General features: G+C 41.2%; 1 protein-coding gene across 1 annotated transcript in view; it reads right to left on the bottom strand.

Annotated features, from left to right (window-relative positions):
• Positions 1–11680: 11680 nt before the first annotated feature.
• Positions 11681–26068, bottom strand: part of MCCC2 (methylcrotonyl-CoA carboxylase subunit 2) — a 61153-nt gene continuing 46765 nt past the window's right edge. The window contains exons 12-17 of the mRNA XM_024756216.1: positions 24241–24317; positions 21362–21428; positions 17785–17941; positions 16786–16900; positions 14845–14930; positions 11681–12146 (exon numbers count right to left, since the gene is read on the bottom strand). Coding sequence (XP_024611984.1) covers positions 12029–12146; positions 14845–14930; positions 16786–16900; positions 17785–17941; positions 21362–21428; positions 24241–24317 — 620 coding nt within the window. The 3' untranslated portion in view covers positions 11681–12028. The remainder of the gene's footprint in view (positions 12147–14844; positions 14931–16785; positions 16901–17784; positions 17942–21361; positions 21429–24240; positions 24318–26068) is intronic.

Raw genomic sequence — 26068 nt, forward strand, 5'->3', positions numbered from 1 at the left:
TTATCTCTGACATCTGGGCTCCTCTAATCTTTCCTGGGACAGCTAGGTCCATAACCACACAGCTCTCATTATTAGTAAATTCTTACTAAAGCTTCCCTATCATTCTACACCTTCCCCTCAGGCTGCTATCTCAACTTGCAAATGGCAACCCTTCAGATTTTGGAAACACCTATTACGCTTCCCCACAGTCCTCCCTCTCTAAGTTCCTTCAATATTTTCCAGATCATACTGTTTATTTCCTTCATATCAGTGGTCCCTGACCTAATGTGTGCATTGGAATCACCTGAAAATACCAAGGGGTAGATCCCAGGAATCTGTGTTTTTTTACATACTCCGCAAGTTCAGCCAAGGCCCAGTTCTACGCCTCAGAACCACTGCTCTGCATGCCCTCTAGTTTGTTAATATTCTCCCTAGAATACAGCTTATGGAGCTGAAGACAATGCTTTGCCTTAAATATAGGCATTATTATGGCCCATAATCAGAGCAGCCTAAAGTGTGACTAGCTCTTATAAGGAGTCTCATCATACTGTTAACCCTTATTAAGCCCGCCGATAACCAAAACTTCAGGGTCTTTCTGTATGAACTGCTGCAAAGCCAGGTTTCCCCAGTTCTATACATAAGCTCTTTATCCTCCTTTAGAATTAGATGAAGGACTATGTACTTATTACATAAGTACATATGTACTTATATATATGTACATATATGTACTTAAAATTCCTCTTGATGTTTTGACTCCTTAATTTCACCAGCCAAGAGTCTTGAACCTTTAGCCCATCCTTTATTGGAAGGCAGTGAATGGACTGGGGAAAGTTGGCCTCTAGAATCAGACATGCTTGGGTACCATCAGATTTATGTTATTGAGACAAATGGCTCAAATGGCTATACACAAGGCTCTGTAACTTGAGGCCAGCTCAATGCCTGACAAGAAATGTTCGTGCAGTATAATATTTGTTGAGTGAATTAATGATGTAATGACTGATGGCAGTGATAACCAGGGAGACCGGTTAGGAGGCTCTGGTACTGATACAAGTGAGAACAGATGGAGGTCTGAACTGAGGTTGGTTGAATGATAAAGAAGGAGGATTTAGGGAGCTATTGAGAGGTAGAATCAATAACATTTATTGGGCAAGAATAAGAATGTCAGGGTAAGGAAGAGGGAAGAATCACCGTGACACCCATGCATCTGGACTGAGCAACTAGGAGGATGCTGGTGCCTGGTGCAGGACCATCCCATATACTGCCTCAGCCCATCCCACATGGTTGCCTAAAGGCTCTAGGGAAATAGGAGTATTCTCCATCACCTGCGTGTGTGTTTAATTGAAATGAGGCTGATACCTTTATGGACCTAACTCAATTGCGGCACGGATACAACTGATCAAAAATAATCTCCGGATAGCCTTGAAGATATTAGGCTAAGTGAAATAAGCCAGACACGAAAGAACAGATATTGTGTGATTCCACTTATATAAGATACCTAAGACAGGCAAATTCATAGTGACAGAAAATAGAACAGCTGTTACCAGGGCCTGGGGAAAAGGGAAGAATGGGCAATTGTTTTTTAATGAATACAGAGCCTCAGTTTGGGATGATGAAAAAGCTCTGGACATGCGTGGTGGTGATGGTCGCACAACAGTGTGGATATAGCTAATACCACTGAACTGCACACTGAAGAGTAGTTAAAACGGAAAATTTTTATGTATGTTTTGCCACAACAAAACATGTTTTAAATGTACCTCAAGTTATCAACCATCCACGTGGATGAACATTCCCCTTTTTATCTAGTTACGGTTCATTGGGAGTGAGGAACTGACAGAAGTCCTCAGAGGCTTAAACCCTCTGTTTAATTCACTGAGAAGTGACCACAAAGTCACTAAGGCGTAAAGAACTGACTCAGAAAACAATTCTGTGGAAGCAAAATATCAGCTGCTGCTACGGCCCATGATACGTCTCCTGTTTTTAGGTGTTTGTTTTTGCTCTGATCCTAGTTCTTTCCATCATCTTGAATAAATCTCATTAGAAACTTTTAGCTATGGGTAACCACTTTCAGCAAATAGCCTGAAATAAGGTACATAAAGATGTCAAAAATAAGTCAAACTTTAATCTGAGCTGTGAGCTATATCTAAAAAAAAAAAAAGGAAAATACGATCTGAAATTTAAGATTGTAAATTTATGGAAGTGTCTTGAGATGCACAGTGGCTCCATTTTGAAATCTCCTGATCTAGCCGTACCCTGTGAAGTGACTCTCAGCCTCGGCCACACACTGGGACCACTTGAGGGAGCTTTACGAGTTGCATCCTGAGCTGAAAGAGCCTGATTTGGGGCTTCCCTGGTGGCACAGTGGTTGAGAATCTGCCTGCTAATGCAGGAGACACCGGTTCGAGCCCTGGTCTGGGAGGATCCCACATGCCGCAGAGCAACTAGGCCCATGAGCCACAACTACTGAGCCTGCGCGTCTGGAGCCTGTGCTCCACAACAAGAGAGGCCGCGATAGTGAGAGGCCCGCGCACCGCGATGAATAGTGGCCCCCACTTGCCACAACTAGAGAAAGCGCTCGCACAGAAACGAAGACCCAACACAGCCAAAATAAATTAATTAATTAATAAACTCCTACCCCCAACATCTTCAAAAGATAACCACAGCCTTTTAGAAAAAAAGAAGGAGTCTGATTTAGTTATCTGGGGTCCAGCCTGGGCAGCAGAATTTTTCGTAAGCCGAGTTCCTCAGGTGATTCTAATGTTCAGTCCAGGCTGTGAATCACTGGCTTAGAATTTAAGACAAATTCACCCTACCCTGAAAATGGGAGAGGGAGAGAAATGTACCTAACCAAAAACATACAAGAATGATCATATCACCAAAGCAGAAGTTGATCTTAGAATCCTAAAACTTTAGAAGGAACTTCAAGATAATCTAGAGCAGTCAGTGGTTCTCAAAGCACAATACCCAGATGAGCAACCTCTGCATCAGCAGGAAATGTGTTAGAAAAGCATATTCTGGGGCCCACTCCAGACCTCTGGAATCAGAATCTGAGGTGGAGCCCAGCGATCTGCATTTTAAGAAGTCCTCCAGGCCATTCTGCTATCAGCTGAATTTGAGAACCATTGTTCTAGAGCAGTTACAGGGAGCTTTAAACAATATCCCATCAGGCCCCAAAGATTCTGATTCAAGGATTTTTCTTTTAAACCTCCTCAGCTGTTTCTAGTGGAAAACCACTAATCTAGTCCCACCCCTACATTAAAAGAAAAGGAAAGACTAGCCCAAGATTAGACAGCTAGTTAGTACCACCCGCTAGAAAAGAGCCCAAATCCCTTGATCCCAAATTGAGCTCTCTGTCCAGCAAGCAATTCAAGTTCTCCTACTCAGAATGCTAGATCCATTCTAGTATAGATTTAAATTGTGACCCAGTCTGAAGACTCCATTGTCCCTTTACTTATAGGGCTCAGTTCTAGGAACCTGATCCTCTGGTTACCTTTCCTATATCCCTCATGGTGGAAGGAGAAGGTTAGAAGGCAGGTCACATTAAAATCAAGACAAAGTAGGAATAAAATAAAATAAAAATACCAATAGCTCCAAATTAAAAAGAGGAGCCTCACAAATACTTGCAAACATTCATATAATAAATGCAAAGTGTTTTCGTTTCAGAAGGGATTATGGACAATATATTTACCATTCATTTAAAACCAGCACTGTGGTCTTAAGGCTACCCAAAAGGTCACTTAAGGCTATCTACGAAGTCACTTAGTTCTACTTTCTGTCTCTTGGTATGGCTTTAAATTATCCCCAGTGGAAGATTGTCAGATTTTTTAACCAGATTGCCAATTAAAAGTAACCTAGGGCTTCCCTGGTGGCGCAGTGGTTGTGAGTCCGCCTGCCGATGCAGCGGACACGGATTTGTGCCCTGGTCCGGGAGGATCCCACATGCTGCAGAGCGGCTGGGCCCGTGAGCCATGGCCACTGAGCCTGCGCGTCTGGAGCCTGTGCTCCGTGGCTGGAGGGGCCACAGCAGTGAGAGGCCCGTGTACCGCAAAAAAAAAAAAAAGTAACCTAATGCCTTATTCAGTGACTTATTTCAGCAATCAAAAGGTTGCAAAAAATTGAATTTCCCTTGGACTTCCCCGGTGGTCCAGTGTGTAAGATTCTGCACTCCTAATTGAAGGGGCCTGGGTTCGATCCCTGGTCAGGGAACTAGATCCCGCATGCATGCCGCAACTAAGAAGCCTGCATGCCGTGACTGAGTCCACATGCCGCAACTAAGAGTCCACATGCTGCAACTAAAAAAAAAGATCTCTCATGCCACAACAAAGATCTTGCATGCCGCAACTAAGAACCGGCGCAGGCAAAATAAATAAATAACAATAAATCTTTACAAAAAATACAAAGTAGAAATACTCAAATAAATCAGTGTTCTTAAAAAAACTGAGTTTCCCTTGTGGCAATTTAACACCCAATCCAGCCTCACTACTGACGGTGGTGGGGAAGTTACAACCCTCCTTTGAATGTTCTGAGTCTGAGGGTCAATACCTTCAGTTTACTTTTCTGTTTATATTATCTTTTTTATTTAGTGTCAGTGTTCCAGTGGTTTCATTTCTGAAAAGTCTTGTTTTTAGTGCAGGCAGTAAAGCTTTCACCAAGTTGGAAAATATAGAGGAATTTATTTTAACCTATGGCTTGCAGAACATGCTGCCAGTTAGTGTTTGTTGCTACAAGCTCTGGAGCCTGACGCTGGCAAATTTTTTTCAAAGATTGTTGGAAAACAGTAGGATGCCAGGATACCCCGGGCTCACAGAGTCCAGCAACCAGGTTAGTGCCAGGGAGCCCAGAGCAAGAATGAATGAACAGCCTCATCAACTCCACTGGAACAACTCAGGGCCAGTCGCCTTCCATCTTTGTCCCTCTGCTCAAGAGTCAAAGCACTGGAGAGAGTCAGCCTGGCCAAGCCTCGGTCATGTGTCCAGCTCTCGGCTAGGGACCAGGGCTCTCTGCTTGACATGCTCACCAAGATCGCACAGGAGAGGGGTAGTTCCCAAATGAGAATGAAGGTGCAGAAGGAGCTGAAGGGGTACTAGGCAGGTGGAAAGACCCTCCCAAGTCAATGCCTCACTGCAAGAGGACAGGGGCCGAGTTCTGCTTATCTTTGCATCCCATCCCAAAGCCAGACACACAGTAGGCCTTCAGTAAGTGCTTGTTCATTTGAATAAAATCAACTCTGACAAAAAAAAAGCTGACAAAGCTGAAGAATGCATCATCATCCTGCTAAATGTGCTCCACCATGAGTCTCACCAAGCCAGCTAGTGCAGACACTTACGTGTAGAATTTAAAAAGTCCTTAGCACGCCCTTTTTGTTTTCCCCTCCAGCTTCACTTCTAGTAAGTAGTTCTGGTCATGTTTTCTCTTCAGAAAGTTCTCCATTAAATCCCCACCTTCTAAGACCTTCCCTTCCCTCAAATCCTCACCTCCTCTGCCCACTTGCCCTATCACTGGCAGAGATAAAGGGGACATGAGGAGGTGGAAAGAAAATTTGGGCCTCTGGAAAAAGAAAGAAAACTGATTTTGGTCCCCTGCCATCTTCCCCAAGTTCACACAACTTTTTAGTAGCAGAACTAGGACTGAACTGGTTTTCTCCCAGTTCTTCTCAGTCTAGTGTTCTTTCCACGACCACGACGCCTCCCATGCATTTATGCTGAGCCTTCACAACTTGTTACTGATGTGACATTGTCACCTAGACACAATTTTTTAAAATTAAAGGAAACACTCGGTTTGTAAACCATTTAATTCTACTAGAAGCTGTTTCAGTATCTGAAAGCACCAGAGTCATCATTATACCCAGCAGGACTTGTACCATAAATGTACATTTATAGAGCACAATTTAGCAACATGCCTTAAAGGTCTACATACACTTTTGGGAACTTGTACTAACAAAATAATCACAGCCATATAGAGAAACTACAAGATATTTGTTGCAGCATTATCTATAATAGTGGGAAACCAGAAACAACCTAAGTATCCAACAATAAGGGAGTGGTTAAATCAAACAGGGCATCTATACAATGTTATATCATGTAACAACAAAATTATTGTAGAGGAAATATTAAATGACATGAAAACGTGTCAACACATTTATACTACATTAAGTGAAAATGCAGATTACAGAATAACCTTTTTGTGAAAAAAATTCCTACAGATAGAAAAAAGAGAATAGTATACAAGAAAATATTAATAGCCGTTATCTCTAGGTGGTGAAATTACAGAGAATTTTCACTTTATTTTCTTCAGTCTCTAAATTTTTTACAAATAACATTGTTGGATTTTTAATTATAAATAATTTTGCAACAAAAGTTATTTTAAATTATCCTACAGCTATAGGAATGTGATGGATAGAGCTATGGTTGAAAATGTCAAGTACATCTTCTACAGAAACCTCTTGATACTAGTCCGAGTTCTCCAAAATTCTATGTGTTCACATCTTAAAGTTAATATCTGCTCAATTACACATGAAAAAAAATGTCTTTTCTCCAGCTTACTTCTGACAAGTAGTTTGGTCACGTTTTCTCTTCAATAAGTTCTCCATTAAATCCCCACCTTCTAAGACCTTGTCCACTCTCAGACACTCCTCTCCATTAACATAAGCTCAAACCTGTGATTTGGGTCATCTTTGTGAAAGAAAAAGCTTCCAGACATACTGAAACGCTGGCCGCAACAGAAAATCAAATTACCCCGCCTTATGGTAAATTCTCCTCTTGAGTCAATTACATAGCTCTCTAGAATGTTAATGCATATCATGTGTTTGATATCATATTGAAATCTATATTAAAATTTACACATCAGGCAGACAGCCTCTAGAAGCTGAAATCAGCAAGGAATTAGATTTTCCCCTCAAAGCCTCAGAAGGAATGCAGCCCTGCTATTTTGATTTTAGACTTCTGATCTCCAGAACTGTAAGAGAATAATTCTGTTTTAAGCCACTAAAAAGCTACAAAGCAAGGCTTCCCTAGTGGCGCAGTGGTTAAGAATCCGCCTGCCAATGCAGGGAACGCGGGTTCTAGCCCTGGTCCAGGAAGATACCACACGCTGCAAAGCAATTAAGCCTGTGCGCCACAACTACTGAGCCTGCGCTATAGAGCCTGCGCGCCACAACTACTAAGGCCGTGCGCCTAGAGCCCGTGCTCTGTAACAAAAGAAGCCATCGCAATGAGAAGTCTGCGCACCGCAATGAAGAGTAACCCCCGCTCACCACAACTAGAGAAAGCCCATGCGCAGCAATGAAGACCCAACGCAGCCAAAAATTTAAAAATGAAATAATCTTTTTTAAAAAAAGAAAGCTACAAAGCAGCTATCTGGAATACTGGATTGTAAGAATTATCAACACCTGATGTGTAACATCAGTACTCAGTCCATGATAGTGAGTTACAGAGAGGGCAACCATACATCCCAGGCTGCCTGATCAGTCCTGGCTCACACCTGTTTCCCAGTGTAATTATTAGCAGTAGGGCCCTTTCACTCTCAAGCGGCCCAGAGTGCATGGTCAATTATACAGTCACGTTGATTATAAGCCTCCTCATCTGGAATGCACATTTGCCTACAAAGGTCAAAGGCAGACAGAAATTTCATTTAGCTACAAGAACAACTTTATCCTTAGCATCCTGATTCCAGATACAAGAGAATCCGAGGCACATGAAATAATAAATTATTTTTAAGTGTTTGTCGAAAGGCTTTTTTTCAAAACAAAAAAAACCAATGTCATCATTAATTATTAGTTGTATTTAATTTGTACCATTTATAAATGTTATAAATGACAGGAGACCATAAGTGTCTAGTTCATTTTCTTGCCGTTTTTCTAAATACTGAATTTCAGAGCCAATCTTTAGAGATCCAGTTTTGATCAGGACAGTCAACAATCACCCTTCCAGAACACCATGATCAATACATTTTACAACTAACAAGAACTACGTGGTCTCCCCTCCCAAAAGTCTTATTAATGAAATCATTCAAAAACCTGCTCTTGCCCCTGTAAATGTAATATACAGCCTCTAGTCATGCCTTGCACGTAACCATGCATGTTTGGTAAATGATCAGTTTTTCACTTGCACAGTCAATAGTGCCTTCTGCTAGTGTGACAAATTCTCATTTGAAAACATTTTTCTTGAAAACTGAAAAATAGAAGTAATTTTGTCTCTTTTTCATTCTGTAAGCGCCCAGAAGGGCTAATTTAGAGACTAATTAGCTGTACATTTCTCAAAATTCTAAGTTACGCATATTATCCTGGCTGAAATTATTTTTAATAACTAAAATGTTTTTAAAATTCTCATTAAAAAAGTTAGTAGTTACGTGAGGTGATGGATGTGCTAAGTAACCATACTGTGGTAATCACTTCACAATATATGTGTACCAAGTCATCACAGTGTATACCTTACAGCTACATAATGGTGAATGCCAATTCTATGTAAATAAAGCCGGAAGGGCAGACAAAAAAGGCTGCCTATTTTGGTAAAATGTTACAAATGTTTTGTATCAGATAAAACATACAAAATAATTTAATTAATTTAAGTGTGGTGCCAGTGATGACCGTAATTTTTCCTAAAGAGAGAAAGGTAAAAACACTCCTAAAATATCCATGAATCTTTGACTTGTGGATGGTTACTACCCATGGAATACCAACTAGTCTTGATAAAAAATCATTTTGATTTCTGACCTGGTTGTAAATGTTAACCGAAATTTTAATATAATTTACTATTTAAAAATACTCACTGTGTTCCTTTGTTGGTTGGCAAACTAGCCGCCATATGCGCAGGGCTAGGAGAGCTGAGGAAAGAGGCAGCCGCTCCAGTTTGGGAGGTGGCAGGTTTAATAAGACAGGGAACTCACAAACGAGGCTTGGCGGTGGCAGCCGCAAGACGAGGAGGTCTCCCCGCCCGCCAGCCAGAATCTTCAAAGTTTATATAGAGGCCTTATCGGGGTTCAGTCGCGTATTTAGTCCAGGTGGTCTCAGCAACACCTTACTCTCTCAAGGCTTCCTCCTGCAAGCTACGGAGATGGAATGCCGTAGGGGAGAGGGGGACGAGCCAACGATTGACTGGCTGGTTCCGGGTCAGGGGTCATCTAGCGGGTCAGGGGTCAACCTGCAGTCACATCCTCCCCATGACCTCCTCAAACATTCTTCTGAAAATGCAACTTACCCCTGAATTATGATCTTCTATCTATATACTTCTCAAAAAACTAAGCTGAGGCCTTCCCTGGTGGCGCAGTGGTTGAGAGTCCGCCTGCCGATGCAGGGGGAGGCAGGTTTGTGCCCCGGTCCGGGAAGATCCCACATGCCGCGGAGCGGCTGGGCCCGTGAGCCATGGCCGCTGAGCTTGCGCGTCTGGAGCCTGTGCTCCGCAACGGGAGAGGCCACAACAGTGAGAGGCCCGCGTACAGAAAAAAAAAAAAACTAAACTGACTTCTGATACACACTGCAGCCTAAACTGAACATCACACACAAATGTTTGAAATATTAATTTTATTAGGAAAGCATTTGATAGTTGTTTTAGATCGTATAATCAATCACTTTATTTTAAAATGATGTGGCCTGAGGATACAATTAAAATATGGACTTTTCATTCATTCAACAAATATTTGAGCATCTACAAGTGCCAGGCATTGGAGATACAGGCCAAACAGGAGGATCCCTGCTCTCACAGAGCTTACATCTAGCAGGAGGACAATATTAAAGAAATGTTTATACTTCTTATAAACATATAAGACAGAGAAAGTGACAGAGGAAGAAGATGGTGCTCTACAAGGGCACACAACAGGTGTCTAACCCAGCCCAGGGAAATCACAGAGACAAAAGATAGGTGTTTAAGTAGAAGGGAGAAGAGAACAGTTCAGGCACAGGGAACCTCGTAGACTCTAAGGGGGCAAGGACTTCGTAGGTTTAAGGAACTGGAAGAAGTCTAGAATGGGTGGAGCACCCAGTGTGAAAAGAGGAGTCAGGGAGATGAGACTGAAGAGCTGAGGATCAAGATCCATGGAGGCCATTAGGGATTTGGCACTTCAGGGAACCAGTGAAAGAAGTAAGGAAGGAAGCAGCATGACAGATGTGCACCTTAGAATGGCCATTCTAATTCCAGAGTGATGGAGAGATTGGACTAGGTAAGACTGGATGCAGGTAGACCCCTTCTAAGGCCTGCATAAAAGACAAAAATAGTAGGGGAATTCAAGAGACAGCTAGGAGGCAAAATGAACAGAACTTGATGATTGAGTCTGAGGTTCCTGAGACCTGTTAGATAGACAGGTCTGGAGCTCAGGGGAGAACTATGTTAAGAACTGTCAACACAGGAATCATCCCCATTCAGATGGCAACTAAAACCATACGAAGGGCTGAAATGGCCCAGCGAGAATTAATCAAGCCATGTAAAACACATACATTCAAGGATGAGGAGGAATAGAATTCAGCCATAAAAAAGAATGAAATCTTGCCATTTGCAACAGCACGGATGGACCTTGAGGTCACTATGTTAAGTGAAGTAAGTCAGACAGAGAAAGACAAACACCATAAGATCTCACTTAGATGTGGAATCTAAAAAACAAAACAAACAAAGCAAAACAGAAAACCAAGCTTATAGATACAAAGAACAGATTGGTGTTTGCCAGAAAGGAGAGGGGCATGGGGTGGACAGAATGAGTGTAGGGGGTCAAAAGGTACAAGCTTCCAGCTTGTCCTGGGGATGTAACGTACAGCATGGCGACTATAGTTAATACTGTACTGCATATTTGCAAGTTGCTAAGCGAGTAAATCTTAAAAGTCCTCATCACAGGAAAAAAAAAGAAAAGTCTGTAACTGTGCTTGATGATGGATGGTAACTAGACTTATTTTCGTGATCATCTGCAGTGTATATAAATATTGAATCATTATGTTGTATACCTGAAACTAATATAATGTTATATTCAATTATATCTCAATTAAAAAAAAAGGAAAAAGGAAATGTGCCAGTGGTAGGGAGAAGAGAGAATGGGGAGTTATTGTTTAATAATAGAGTTTCAATTTGGGATGATGAAAAGTTCTGGAGATGGATGGTGGCAATGTAAATGTACTTAATGTCACAGAACTGCACACAAAAAAGTGGTTAAAATGGTACACTTTATGTTATGTATATTTTACCACAATTATTATTTTAATAAGAATAATTAAACAATAAGGAGATACTTTTGTGCTATTTGTATCTTTCAGAATAAGAATGCATTCACATATGACTAATGAAAAATCAAGACAAATGGTAAAGGGAAGGAAGAATGAGCAGAGGAAGTGGGGCCTGCAAAGGAAACTGAACAAGAATGGCCACGGAGGCTGGTGGAAAACCTAGAGTGTTACAGCAATGGAAGCTAAGGACAGAATTTCTAGGAGGAAGTGTTTGACTGATTTGAATGTGCCAGAGAATTAAATCAGGTAAAATCGGAAAAGGACCCACTGGTTTCAGGAACATGGAGGTCAGTGGTGACCGTGGAGAGGGCTATTGGCAGTAGAAGCCAGAAAACGAGAGGGTGAGGAGAGAACGGGTAGGAAACAGAGCCCAGAGTGCAGACAAGAAGTCTGACAACTATGGAGAGGAGGACGGTGGTGGCTGGAGGGAAAAGTAACAGATGTTTATTTTTAAAAGTACATTAAAATATCACCATGCATAATCTGCAACGCGATCAGTTCAGTGGAAATACAACTTTATGTTAAAAATCTCAACAATACCTGGAATTTACAGATTACAGAACTTTTCATAGTACTTATGGCTTAGAAAGGATAACTCTAAGTTATTCTCTTCCTTTTCAGGGCGGTAAAGCTGAGCCATAGAAAAATTTCTCTAAGAGAATTTACAAGGAATTGAGCTGCATCAAATAAATATCTTCACTGATTCTTTTTTTAAAGGTAGAAAAGTATAATGCACTGTGTTAAGAAAACCATTTTACTGTAATAGCCGCATATTGAAAAAGTCTAAAATTTTAAGGCTACTAATTTATTAATTTTTGGTACATGTCCAACGGAAGATGCTTTATATTCCAATTACATCCTCAAGATACCGAAGTTAGTCTTCTGGATGGGTGCGTTGAGGGCTGCACTAAGACTGAGACCCAGGACCAGCCTGGTGTCCACTGGATCGATAATCCCATCATCCCACAGCCTGACAAAAGAACAAAAACCGAGTGATTAGGAGTCCACCACCAAACCACCATTTATACACCCTATGGCCAAAAATGCTGAGGAGGTTTTCCTTCAGGTAATATGTGGATCTACTGATTAGCTACTATAATCTCGCAATGGAAACAATGTTCAAGAGGGGAATAAAGAGAGAAAGAAAAATAACATGACTCTTACACAGCTTTAGGAACAGCTTACTACAAGGAACTTCAAAATAAACCCTGGCTTTATTTATTTCAGGAAAAGCTTTCCTGTCCCTCCTCCGCCCACACAAACATACAAGTCAAGTTGATATATTACTGTTATTATTATGAAGAACCACATAAACCAAGGTAACAGTCTCCAACCAAAGTCCCTATTAGAAAAGGTATATTCCCCCAAACTCTTAAGAAACTAGGAAAATTACTGAATACACTTCAGTACATTTTATTAATAAAATAAATACCTTCATGTGTAGTTCTTTATTTTTTGCTACAATAGGAAAAACAAGTAATGGCTTTAAACTGCTTTCAGAAGAAACTCAAGTAGAAATCTTAGTTTGCTTTTCATGGACAACCTCACATTTATAAAAAAAAATGAGTAAGAAATATTGTTTTTTAAAGGTCATTAGTGGATGGTAGTTTTGCTTTCTTTAAACAAACTGCCTTCAGTATCTGGACATAGCATCAATTATTAAACCATACTTACATCGACAGACCATGAATGAAATCATTGCTCATAAAATATTCATAATAGGGATCTTAAAGTATCAACAGCCAAAAAAAAAAAATATATTACTCTTGTAGTTTGTAACCCGGTCAATTGATTACACTCCCTTCTGAAGCCTACAGCAGAGTAATATAGCAAGCACGATGGTGCGGGGCTGTTCCAGGTAAGAGGCCCTAATCAAATGTCTGGAAAAGTTTGATTATAAAAACAACTGAGCAGAAGAAAATCAGCATGCTGTACATGCAGCATGTAAGGATTAAGAAAAACATAGGAGGTTACAGTACTGTACAGATGATGACAGAGCTCTCCGAAAAGACAGGTCTAGCCATGTTAAAGCCCAAACAGACCACAGAATTTTATTGCTAAGCTGAGATTTATTAAACCAAAGGAAGGTGCCATAAAGTGGCTTGAAAATCCTTTCATCTTTGAAACAAAGTTGGTGTCTCCATGCCACCAACTGTTTCAACAGAAGGGTTAAACAAACATCTATAAATTAAAAGAAAAACCTTGTTTTTCAATATTAATTTCCAAAGATAAGTCTATCTGGGCCATATGCTCTCCTGTCTTGAATATAATCCACTAAAAACAATAATAATCTAAGTATGAAAATAATAAAGGATTCAGTCTTTCTTAAGAGATGACTTAGCCAGGGCTAAAAAACAAATTAATGGTTCACACAAAATATGCTATTTTTCAAAGTTTAATACTCTAACTGCCCTTGTGAATTTCAAAGTCTTATGTAAAAACAAACAAAAAACTATAGGTGAGCTTACAATGTATATTTTCTCTTTAACCTTTTATATGATTTTCTATTTCCTCTTTGCTTCTACTGGCTACTACGTAAGCCTATTTAAGTGATGGTAAAAAGAACGTTTATTTCTTAAATCAAAGACTACAAAATATTTTGTTCTTAATTAAGAGAATCAATGACCCACCACAGCAAAATATACCTGTACATTTGCTTGCAGAAATACATGTTAACAAGAAGAGAAACAGGCTTTTCAAAAATCCCAAATGGTATTAATTGAATTTTGAAACTAATTATGCTCTGAGAAATAAATATGTTCAATCTTTCCTGCCCCCCAACATCAGGAGCAGTGCCTGCCACAAAAGATGCATTTGAGGAACTGACATGGATTTTAACGTTTGATTTTCTTTTCCCCCTCCTCTCCAGTCTGCCTTCACAATAAATGGCATAAATCACAGCATAACCCAATTTTTAAAGGACACAAATAGTTTCTTTTTTCCATCTGCCCAAGGGATAAAAGAAAAACATGAAGCTTCAATTATTCTTCAGAATGTAGACCATTGAAGTTGTTGAAAAAAGAGGTATGAAAGCACACACATGTCTCCAACGGGGACAGCTGTGATAATTTATTACCTCATTTAAGTGGTGTAAGAAACAAACAGAATAAGAACCGCCATGGCGTGTGAGGTAGTTGCTTAGTGTTGACATGTGGATCCTGGCTATGAATAATCACCTTCTGAATGCACAAGCTCACTTGTTAACAAGTGTCAGTAAGTGTTCAACCATTTTCATCTTTAAATGGGGTAAAAACAAAATAATCAGAGAGGGGGATGACAGGAACCCATTACTGCAGAACTAATTCCTGAAAGTGACACAGCCAGGACTATATAATTCTCAACTTCCCAGCCCCAGTGCGGTCCACTTCTGGCCACAGTGCTCCTGCAGGCCTTGGACCACTTCAACTAGGAGCGGGATAAGGGAAGAGGGGTGGAGAGTGGCAGAATCAGACCAATAGTGATGGATCCAAAGCCCAGTCTGGGAGAAGGAGCAGCATTTCAGCAGTAAGCATTCCCATTATAGAAACAACAGTACAAAATTGTGTCCAAATGTTATTTTTTGGTTCCCATGAGGGCTGGACCATGCCAACTGCTCAGATCTCTGTAAAGCTGCTGCCCTGACTGCCAAGATGTGCCCATCAAGGAGTCAGTTATTCTCTGGCTCTCACCTTGCACTGGAATAGTAAGGGTTTCCTTCCTCTTCAAACCTCTTAATGATGGGCTCTTTCAAAGTTGCTTCATCAGCACTGGAGAACTGAAAGAAAAGCAACAATGAGTAAGTCTGCTGCAGGGGAACAACAGATCCACTCAAGAGAACCTCAAGAAAAAAGGGGCAACAGATTTCATCAACGATAATGTTACAACCAACACCTCTGCACACTGATGTATAGATTACGTGTGATGCTTTAACATACATGATCTCACCTGAGACATGAGTATCAAATTAGTGTGCTGTTATATCTCCCTTATCAGAGCCAATGTCCTGAGGCTGTTTAATGTCAGGTCAAAACCAAAGGCATCACATATTCCAGCAGGGTATAGCAATGGATGTGAATTATACAATATAACAAAGGGCTATATTACATCTTGTAGTTTCTGTATAAGGAGGTGGAAAAGTAGGATATTTTCATTCAAAATAGCTAAAATTTTAAACATCTTAAAGCTTAAAGGGATAAAACAATAAGGCCCATTTTAAATAACCTCTTCAATTTTCCAGATGGCTGAGAGAGATTTTTCCCTAATTAAAAATGTAATGGCTTGCCCATCTGTATTGCCAGAAACAAGTGATAATTCACATGTTAAAATCTTTATGCAAACTAATTTTGAAATCCTGAAAAGTATTTTCAACTTAAAAAATATTCCACACCAAAAACCAAGTGATTTTCTTTTCAAATAAATCCAACCTTTTATGTACTTCCATCGCTTAATATCATTTATAGGTCCAGAATTTGGAGGGAGAACCACTAAAATCCTATACTTTCCTTTCACATATAAAAATAGATGAATTCATATATCTGTATATCAAATTAATCAAAACACAACTATTTAATAAGATATCGCCATGCTGGGCTAGAATTTAAGACATGCCTTAAAAATATCAGGTAGAATTTCATATCCCCCACTCCCCACTACATACACACAAAAGTAAAACTTTCCTCTGGCTTGGATACTAGTTAGTACTTGCACCTGAAACTTCAACTTAAGTCTGCAGAGTTACTGTTGCTTGGAAAAGATAGCTGGGGATGTGAGGCACGGATGAGATACATTCAGGGAGGCAGGAACCACCCTCTGGCTTTATATTATCCCCACTCTACAAACTAGGCGGTTGACCAGATGATCAATCTCTAAATGGCAGAAGTGAGAGCCTGAGAAGGCAGGGCCTCCTCCACATTATGCCTTGTTACGATGAAACAGTGCACCTAAGCAACTTTAGGAACATGCACCAATCATTTTATAGGCCTGCTGTTTACATAAAATAGTTGTAAGTTATAATAAAATGTAATGCAAAATTTCAGATGAATCTCTAACAGAGACACAAACGAAAGAATCCATCTCAAAAGCAGCTATTTGCTGATTTGCTTTTCATTAAGCTTCCAGTGCCCTTTCCCTCCTTCTTCATTGATACTTTCACGGTATAATAATGGTATTCAATTCTCATTACACAACGGGGCCCTCCCACTAGAGGTATCCTTAACAACAATCTAAAAGTAAAATAGGAAACACAAAATTCTGCTGCTTCAGGTCATAAAATCAAAGACATAAGTCAGATTTATTTAAATCTCACGAACTGCAAATGACTAAGAATCAAACATCTTTATGCCTCAGGCACCCAGAGACAAAAGAGTTTGTTAAGTGTTTTCTTGGAGATTCTGAAAAGTTTGTAAATTACCACAAGAAGGTACTTCAAGTGAAATGGCTCTAAAAAGAGAAATGGAAAATGTATAAGTGTAAGTTGCTAAAACAATTTCCAGGTCAGTGTCTTCTAGATAAAGCCAGGCCCTGAACGTTGGAATCCTAGCCACAAACTTGGAGGGGTTTTGGGTATGCTGCTCCCTGGCTCCACGTGTTCTGGTGAAAGTCAAACCTGGAGACAAAGAAACAGCATTTACCTGTTTCCCTTCCCGTGCTCTTTGGTCCTTTGCTACTGTCGCTAGCACATTAGCTGCCTGCTCTCCTCCCATCACTGAGATGCGAGCATTTGGCCACAGGTAGAGAAATCTTGGGCTATGGGGGGAAAAAGGAAAGAATGATCAAATGAATTCACTGTACTACATAGAGATTTTCAGAGGCCCATGTTTACCTTTTAAATCAGTGGTTCTTCATTCTGGCTGTGCATTACAATTATCTGGGGATTAAAAAAAAAAAAACAATGCCTAGAACCCACCCCAGAGTAACCTCCTGCAGTGGGGCTTCAGCATGGTAGAATTTTTAAGTTCTCCAGGTGATTCTGACGTCTGTTTTGATAAACAGTATTTTTCCATTTCATCCAAATTTACTGGGCAAAAAAGTATTCAAAATACCCTCTCATTATGTGCAGTTATGTGCTGTTTTCCATTCCTAAAATTGGTGATATGTGCCTTCTCCCTTTATTTTTTAGTTTTAACAGGGGATTCTCAAGTTTGTTAACCCTTTTAAACAAAGCAACTTTGGGCTTTCCTGATTCTTCTATCATTATAATGTTTGTACTTTATTATGTCCTGTTTTTATTTTTCTTGTTGTAATATGCTGCTCTTCTTTGAACCTCTTCAGCTGGCTGCTTGGCTCACTGATTTTCAGCCTTACTTCTCTTCCAGTATATAATATACAATTAAGTCTACACACCTCTCTCAAAGCAAGACTTTAGACATGTCACACAAGTTATGACATGTAGTATTTTCATTATCAGCCATTCCAAAATATTTCCTGATTCCCACTGTGGATTTCTTCCAAGTGGTACTTTTAGCATTAAATTTCATTTCACGCCTCCAGATGATACAGATTATGGTATAACTGATTAAGATTTGTGAATGTCATTCTGTATTTCAAATAGCCTTGACGTAAACTGACCATTCATAATGATCCTTGAAGTATGATTCATGCTTTCAGAGAAAATCATGACAACCACCTACCTAAATGCTCTGCCACACATCCCATAGTTTCCAGCCCCGTAAGAGCCCCCGATAATGACAGTTATCTTTGGCACATTGGCACAGGCTACGGCAGTCACCATCTTGGCGCCATCCTTGGCAATTCCTTCAGCTTCGTACTCTCTACCAACCATAAATCCTGTGAAAACAGAAAGAGAGCCTCAGGGTGATGAGATTAGTGTGCAGAAGTCATTTTCACCAAGGTACTAGAAGGACGTCTTGCCAACCTTATATTTTACCACAGGCCTCTCACCCTAATAAAATATTTATATGTGAAATATGCCCCCCACAAATTTGCATTAAAAGGTAAAATAAAATTTTCTCTAATCATTTAAAAAATTGTTTAAGTGGTTCATCTGGATGTGCACAGAGATCCTCAAACAAGATAAGAATGCAACGTATCTTCAAGAAATTATCTCAGAACAACAGCTTGGTGATGAAAGAACAGGATACGGCAAGCTAAGGAAAAAGTACTATGGCAAACCCAACTGTGAGGGCTTTAGGATTCACTGACCTGGTTTAAAATATAGATTATTCCTTCTGAAGCACTGCTTTAAAACTTTGATGAAATAAAATTAATGTTTCATAGAGATGCTGAGTCCCTGTCAGCGACTCAACAGCAAGATAGAAGAATTCTCATGATAATTATAGGATCCTTCTACTTCTCCAAGCTCCCACCCCCGGCTCTGTTGAAACTGGTCTGCAGCGTCACTGCGCTTTCCAGGCCTTGGGGTTCTTCCTCTTCACCTTATAAACGTTGAATCAGGCTTCATTTGTCTCCCTCCACACCCATAGACGCACAGGCCTACATGATGGTCGCTGTTCTTGCTTTGCAAATCTCCAGCAATGGGTAATACAATTCAATTAAACCATTTTTTATGGATCACCTGTACTTGCTGTGGATACAACAGTACTGATGTAACAAGCCCTGCCCCCACCAGGCACCATCTGCTTCCTCTGGTCACCTCCCTGCCCTCTGAACTGGGCCCTCAGAATAGCTCAGAGACTCCTTTATCTATTTTATCTCGACTCCCTGTAACATTCCCACAATAGCTATCTCAAATATCGACTCTCCTTAAAAGCCCTCACCCACCACCCACCACCCTATCACCCCACAGTGCCTCTAGTCCCCGTGAGTGATTCCTGCCTTGAAAAAGAAGACCGAGGCCATCTCACTTGGCTTTCTCTAACCCTTCTGTTTCTCACCATAAAAAACAACATAATCACGCTGCCTTTCTTCCTTTACTCTCATCTCTGTGGAAGAAATTAGAGTTACTCAAAGATTATCCCTGAGCCCTTTCTCTTCTCTCTGGGTGTTATCTATTCCCACAGCTTTAAACGCCATCTCCATGTTCTAAGGATGTCTCGACGTTCGCCTCCAGCTAACACACCTCTTCGGTGCTCAAGACTTTTCAACTGCCCACCATGTATTTCCAAATGGATACATTTGAGGTCCCTCAAACGCAATGTTGAAAAACCAAACTCAAACTCTGCTCTCTGACCCCAACCCAACAAAAAATAAAGCACAGCGAAAATGTAGGAATCTTCCAAGCACACGGTCTAACTTACTGGTGGTTAATAAATCATGAGTCATTATTAGAAACAAGGTCTCTGGCCTAGTGAAGCTTCAGAGTACTTTTACCTGCCCTCTTAGAAGGTTTGCCACATAGGGCCCTCTCTGGCTGCCACCTGGATATAACTCCTCTCAGGAGTCATCTAACCAGATATCTTAAACTTAAGAACAGCACCAGATGAAGATGTTTTAGCACCAGTACAATGTAAAGCCCTGCTGACTGCCAAGGCCAAACTCCTTCTCATAAAGGCATGCCTGATCCCAACAACTAATTAAGGACTTCTTCCTTTGAACCTGAGATAACCACACAGGACTTAGAAGAGTGGTCTCCAACATTTTTTGGCACCAGGGACCGGTTTCATGGAAGACAATTTTTCCACGAGTGGGGTGGCGGTGGGTGGGGGGGAAGGCTCAGGCAGTAATGTGAGCTACGGGGAGCAGCAGAGGAAGCTTCACTCCCTCGCCCACCACTCACCTCCTGCTGTGCGGCCTGGTTCCTAACAGGCCATGGATCAGTACCAGTCCGCGGCCCAGGGGTGGGAACCCCTGACTTAGAAGACTGGGGGAAACATTTTTTTTTAGCTAATCAACATATCGGAGTGCCTCCTGTCAGGCACCATGCAACACACAAAAAGTATAAATAGGAGAATCATAGAATGCCAGGAAGAAGAACTCTAGAACCCTAAGAGCCCTTAAAAATCATTCCACCTGCCATGTTAGGATCACCCATGGAACATGAAATCAGACAGTTGACATCGGTCTTATCATTCTCTGGAGTCAAAACACAAATCGCGGAACTTCCCTGGTGGTCCAGTGGTAAAGAATCTGCCTTACAATGCAGGGGACACGGGTTTGATCCCTGGTCAAGAAACTAAGATACTACATGCCAGGGCAACTAAGCCTGTGCACCACAACTACTGAGCTCGTGTGCCTCAACTAGAGAGCCTGCATGCTGCAAACTACAGAGCCCATGCACTCTGGAGCCCATGTGCCACAGAGCCTGCACGCCACAACTAGAGAGAGAAAACCCCCCACCACAACTAGAGAGAAGCCCGCGCGCCGCAACGAAAGAGCCTGCGTGCCACAACTAAGACCCGACGCAGCCAAAAATTAAATAAATAACCTTAAAAGAAACACCTCAAATCCCAGACTTTGGTTCAGGATGTGCATGTCCATTTAAGATGTTGCTTCAGGTAGAATTAACTGCACGATGAAAGATAAGGAAAAGGGAGGACCACAGCATGTACTTAAAATCCTTTATGGGGAACAAAGTACTGGGAAAGAGACCATGGGTCAGATAACACCCTCCAGCACTCATGAGAGTGTTACTGGCTGAGAACACTCTGCTGTTTTCCGGGTGGGTGGGTGCACACGTGCAGGAGTAAAGGAAGGCCACTCAAATGTTTGATACACTTGCAACTCAGAAATTGCTTCACTCAAAAACATGGATAAATTCCCCCAAATACTTAAGAGTCTTGAAGTGTTAACCTTTAAAGATAATCTAGAGAGAGCATGTCCAATAAAGCTTTCTGTTATGATGGAAGCATTCTATGTCTGCACTGTCCAATACATGAGCCATACTGGACACTGCAGCTCTTGAATAAATGCACCCAAACTGGTTAAGCTATTTTCTTTTTCTTTTATTTTTTGGCTGCGTTGGGTCTTCGTTGCTGCGTGCAGGGTTTCTCTAATTGCTGACAGCAGGGTCTACTCTTCGTTGCAGTGCACGGGCTTCTCATCGCGGTGGCTTCTCTTGTTGCGGAGCACGGGCTCTAGGCATGCAGGCTTCAGTAGTTGCGGCATGGACTCAGTAGTTGTGGCTCGCAGGCTCTAGAGCACGGGCTCAGTAGTTGTGGCTCACGGGCTTAGTTGCTCTGTGGCATGTGGGATCTTCCTGGACCAGGGCTCGAACCCGTGTCCCCTGCATTAGCAGGCGGATTCTTAACCACTGCAAGGCCACCAGGGAAGTCCAAGCCATTTTCTTACCAGTAATGTTTTGAAGAAACAGCAGAGGGATATTCCTTTGGCAGCATAACTGGATAAAATGAGCTCCCTATAAGCAAATAAAATAAAAATCTTTTTAGTGGGAGGTTAACAAATTTAATCATCATTTACCCTGCAAACAACACATTTGGGTCAAAGAAAGAGTACCCTTTGCTTGGCTAGTCTGACCTTATAGTAACAGTAATAATAATACTACCATGGGGACCCACTGTCAATGGAATGTGATTACAATTTGCACTGTTTTGCACAGGCACCTGTGTGATCACTGGCACATGACTGCAGGCCAACTCCTGTATCAGAGATGAAGTCAACCACTAATATTCCAAACAGCAAGTGAAACTTCAGGAACAGAGAAGAAGGAATTGCTTGTCAATGAGAATTTCTGAGCCTCACCAGAAGGCAATTCTCTGGTTCTCGACTTTAAAAAAGATAGAATATAAACCCTTCTGGGATACCTACGTTTTGATGATCACTTGAAATTCTTTCATGCACCAAGGTTATAGTAAAAATATATCTTTCTTACCAACATACTTGAAATAAAGGGGATTTTTTTTTTTGGCTGTGTTGGGTCTTCATTGCTGCGCGTGGGCTTTCTCTAGTTACAGCGAGCGGGGGTTACTCTTCGTTGTGATGCACAAGCTTCTGATTGCGGTGGCTGCTCTTGTTGCAGAGCACAGGCTCTAGGTGTGTGGGCTTCAGTAGTTGTGGCTCGCGGGCTCTAGAGCGCAGGCTCAGTAGTTGTGGCACACGGGCTTAGTTGTTCCGTGGCACGTGGGATTTTCCCAGACCAGGGCTCGAACCCATGTCTCCTGCATTGGAAGGCAGATTCTTAACTACTGTGCCACCAGGGAAGCCCAAATGGGACTTTAGATGAGTGCTAGACACCTTTTAACCCTGAGTTTAGGAAATTAGTTATTTAATGACACAAAAATATAACTATTCCAGGGGCTTCCCTGGTGGCGCAGTGGTTGAGTCCACCTGCCGATGCAGGGGACACAGGTTCATGCCCCGCTCCGGGAAGATCCCACATGCCGTGGAGCGGCTGGGCCCGTGAGCCATGGCCGCTGAACCTGCACGTCCAGAGCCTGTGGTCCGCTACGGGAGAGGCCACACAGTGAGAGGCCCACGTACCGCAAAAAAAAAAAAATATGTATATATAACTATTCCTTTCCCTATCTTCTAAAGATTATGTGAGTAAGAAAACACTTAAAGCTGTTTCCTTTATATTTTACTCTCTATTTGCAGATGCCTTTAACTTAGCTGGAAATGCCTTGGCAAGTACAAGATTGCAAAGCAATTGCTCGACCTCAAATACGAGAACAAGGAAATCACACAGACTTGTGGGGCTTACCTCAACAAATGAAATGTCAGACAGAGGCCAAACATAGCTTTCCTCCTGGATTTATCTGTGACAAGCCAACAAATAAAACAAGGCGGTGTTTGTTGGCCTCAGTCTGACATACCTTCTATTGAAATAAGTATATTATATAGTCATTAAAAGTCTGTGTATTAGGGGCTTCCCTGGTGGCTCAGTGGTTAAGAATCCACCTGCCAATGCAGGGGACACGGGTTCGAGCCCTGGTCAGGGAAGATCTCACATGCCACGGAGCAAATAAGCCTGTGCGCCACAACAGTTGAGCCTGCGCTCTAGGGCCCACGAGCCACTACTGAAGTCCGCACACCTAGAGCCTGTGCTCCGCAACAAGAGAAGCCACCGCAATGAGAAGCCCGCACACCACAACAAACAGTGGCCTCCACTCACCGCAACTAGCGAAAGCCTGCACTCGGCACCCAATGCAGCCAAAAATAAATAAATTTTTTTTAAAAAGTCAGTGTATTAGAAATCTTTAATATTTTGGAAACGCTCACTATACATACTATTAAGTGAAAACCAGCAAAACTTCCCTATATATGGCAAAACCAATTTTGTTTAAAAAAAGAGGGGGAACAGAAAAAACTAAGGAACCATAATAAAATGTTACTCAAGGTTATTTCTGGCACGAATGTAGGTGACTTTTATTTTCTTTATTTTTACTCTCTTATTTTCGTCTTATAATCTCAGTGGGAGAACAAATAATGAACAGCAAAATCCAGAAACTAACTTTACTAATAAAGCATTCTGCCAAAGACAAATTCTTCCTAATTAGGGTATGAAAGTGCTTAATTGCCTGTTACCTGCCTCAGTAAGAGAACTTTTACCTTGTTATTCACTCTATCATTTGAAGAGGAAAAACAGGGCTGAACTTTTTTATTTTCTTAAGAAAATATTTTATCAAATAAGTACATGAATTACATTTATCCAAGTTTAGGTAAATCTGAGACAATGATGTATGAAATTGAATACTAAGCCAAAATATATTCATGAATTCCCTCTTTTAAAACCAGAGCTTCAGTAACAAGACCCACTATCTTTCTGTTTCCAAAAAGTGAAAATATAATCAAGTTAAACGGATTATGGGATAGAATAGAGCAGGTCATGTCTCAGAACCATATGAACAGTATGTCTGAACCCCTCGAATGCATGAAACACTTTCAAGACAAGTATTCCTATATTCTTAGAAAATGTATACATCATCCACAGCAGTTATAATTCAAGTATTAAAAGAACTTTCCTAAAACAAACATTTGTATTTTTAACAGTGCTCAAGACAGTTCATCATATTCACGTAAACCTCCCTAAAGCTGTTTCAAACATTTAACACGCACACACATACATGTTCACACGTATAGGCACACAATGTTCTGTTTGCTAAGGCAACTGGTTAAATATTTTAAAGCTTTTATGCAATAATTTTCATTCATTACTTGATAATGTTTAAATTAAAACAGAAAAACCTTGAAACATTTTTAACAGTACTTGCCTTTTTTGCAGATTCAGAAAAGAGAACTCCATTGTTTCCAACGATACCTACTGGGTATCCAAATATTCTAGCAAATCCTCAAAAGAAAATTGAAAAAAAGATGTATATATTTCAGAGGGCTTTTAATTCACAACGAACAGACATATTTATACATTGTTTAATTTCAAATCGATGTTTAAAATGTAGAGATTTCGTCTATGGTATAAAATAGCTCATGGCATAATTTATTTCTAAGGTACTGGAGGCTGGGTTTTTTGCTTTCTTGAAAGGGGTGTGTTACATATAAAGTTATCCACTTGTCTGACCAACCAGTTTGGTTAGATGATTGGATTAGTGTCATCCGTTCATTCATGTAACATATATGAGTGCCTACTATGTACCAGACACGAAGGGTATTCTGATATAGAACAAATCAGACACAGATCCCTTTAAAGGTCAATGTTCAGAGCCATCGGCCAGTTTTAGGTGCCTAGCTTGCCTTAAAACGCCTGAGGTAATGGCAGGCCCTTGAAATAAAAGGGATAAACTCAGCAAAGACAAACTTTTTTAAAAAGCAGGAATGCAGTCAAGCCTGGTGGTAACCGAGTTTAAGGTAAGAAATCCAGTTAAGCTTAGAGGAATAAATCACTACACTTTCATTTTCTCTGTGTTTGCATCTTTTTCTTTCTCCTTTCCACAAGTTTGGTTTTTGTCTCAATATCACTTCCACTACCACTACACAAACACACACACACACACACACACACACACACACACACACGAGAAATAAGAGAGAAGAGCAAGGGGGAAGAAAACCCTGTTATTTTGTGAGGTAGACACTTTAGGTGATTCCAGGAGGCTATTTTGTAAATATGAAGGACGTGACTAGAGACATTCCCAAGAGTGATTTTCAACAAACCTACTTGACTATAAATAGGTGTCAAATACTTGGAAGCCAAGTGTCAACAAACTGTGCTTGTGAGAGGGGTCACAGGAAGCTCAATGCCAAAGTTCCTGGACCAGGCTCTGTGTCCAAGCTCAAGCTTGGACAGGCTGCCACTAAGACCCCTGGCATGGGCTGCCCAACACAAAGCAGGTGCTCGAAGAATGAATGGATAAGAGAGAATGTCAACCTACTGACAAGCCAGAACACCGAATTTTTTAACTTATTTTTGTTCTTTACTCTGGCTTTGCCTTGATTTATTTTTAAAAATCCTTATGTTTATTTAATATGTTAAAATGAAACACTGATTTGCCGGTCACCTTGATTTCTCTTGGTCTTTCAGACCTAAAACCCCAGCCCAAACCCTAGGCTACACATCCTAAATGGCACTGCCACTTAACAGAGGCAATTCAGAAAGGGGCAAACCTCCCTAAAGTTCTAACAATCCACTCTGGGTCCTGACCCATCCCATAAAAAGAGCTGGGAATCCAGCACGTGTCTCAGCAGCACGGTGCTACCCCTGAAGGTGTTCTGCCCTGTGAGCTGTTTAAACTTACCATCCACCCTTAGTCCTGCTGAGTAGGGCGCATGCCCCACTACACTAGGGTCACCCATGGAGGTAGCACCTTCACCAAGTTCCTATCGGCCAAACAAGAAAGCAAAATGTCTACGAAACTCCTAGGCCTACCTATGGCAAGTGCGGGGGCAGGAGGAAAGCTGTAAGAACTGCCAGACACCTGATCCTTACAAAACTCTGTCCTCCCTCCTCACTCCCTCACTCACTCATGGCCCCCGCATTCATCCCTCCCTCCTCCTTTCATGCCCCCTCCCCCTCATGCCCCCTTTCATCCTCTCTTACTACCTCCTCACCCTCTCATTCCTCCTTCGCCCTCTCATTCCTCTCTT

This window comes from Neophocaena asiaeorientalis, unplaced genomic scaffold (genome assembly GCF_003031525.2).
Source record: "Neophocaena asiaeorientalis asiaeorientalis breed wild unplaced genomic scaffold, Neophocaena_asiaeorientalis_V1.1 scaffold376, whole genome shotgun sequence".
Classification (NCBI taxonomy): Eukaryota; Metazoa; Chordata; class Mammalia; order Artiodactyla; family Phocoenidae; genus Neophocaena; species Neophocaena asiaeorientalis.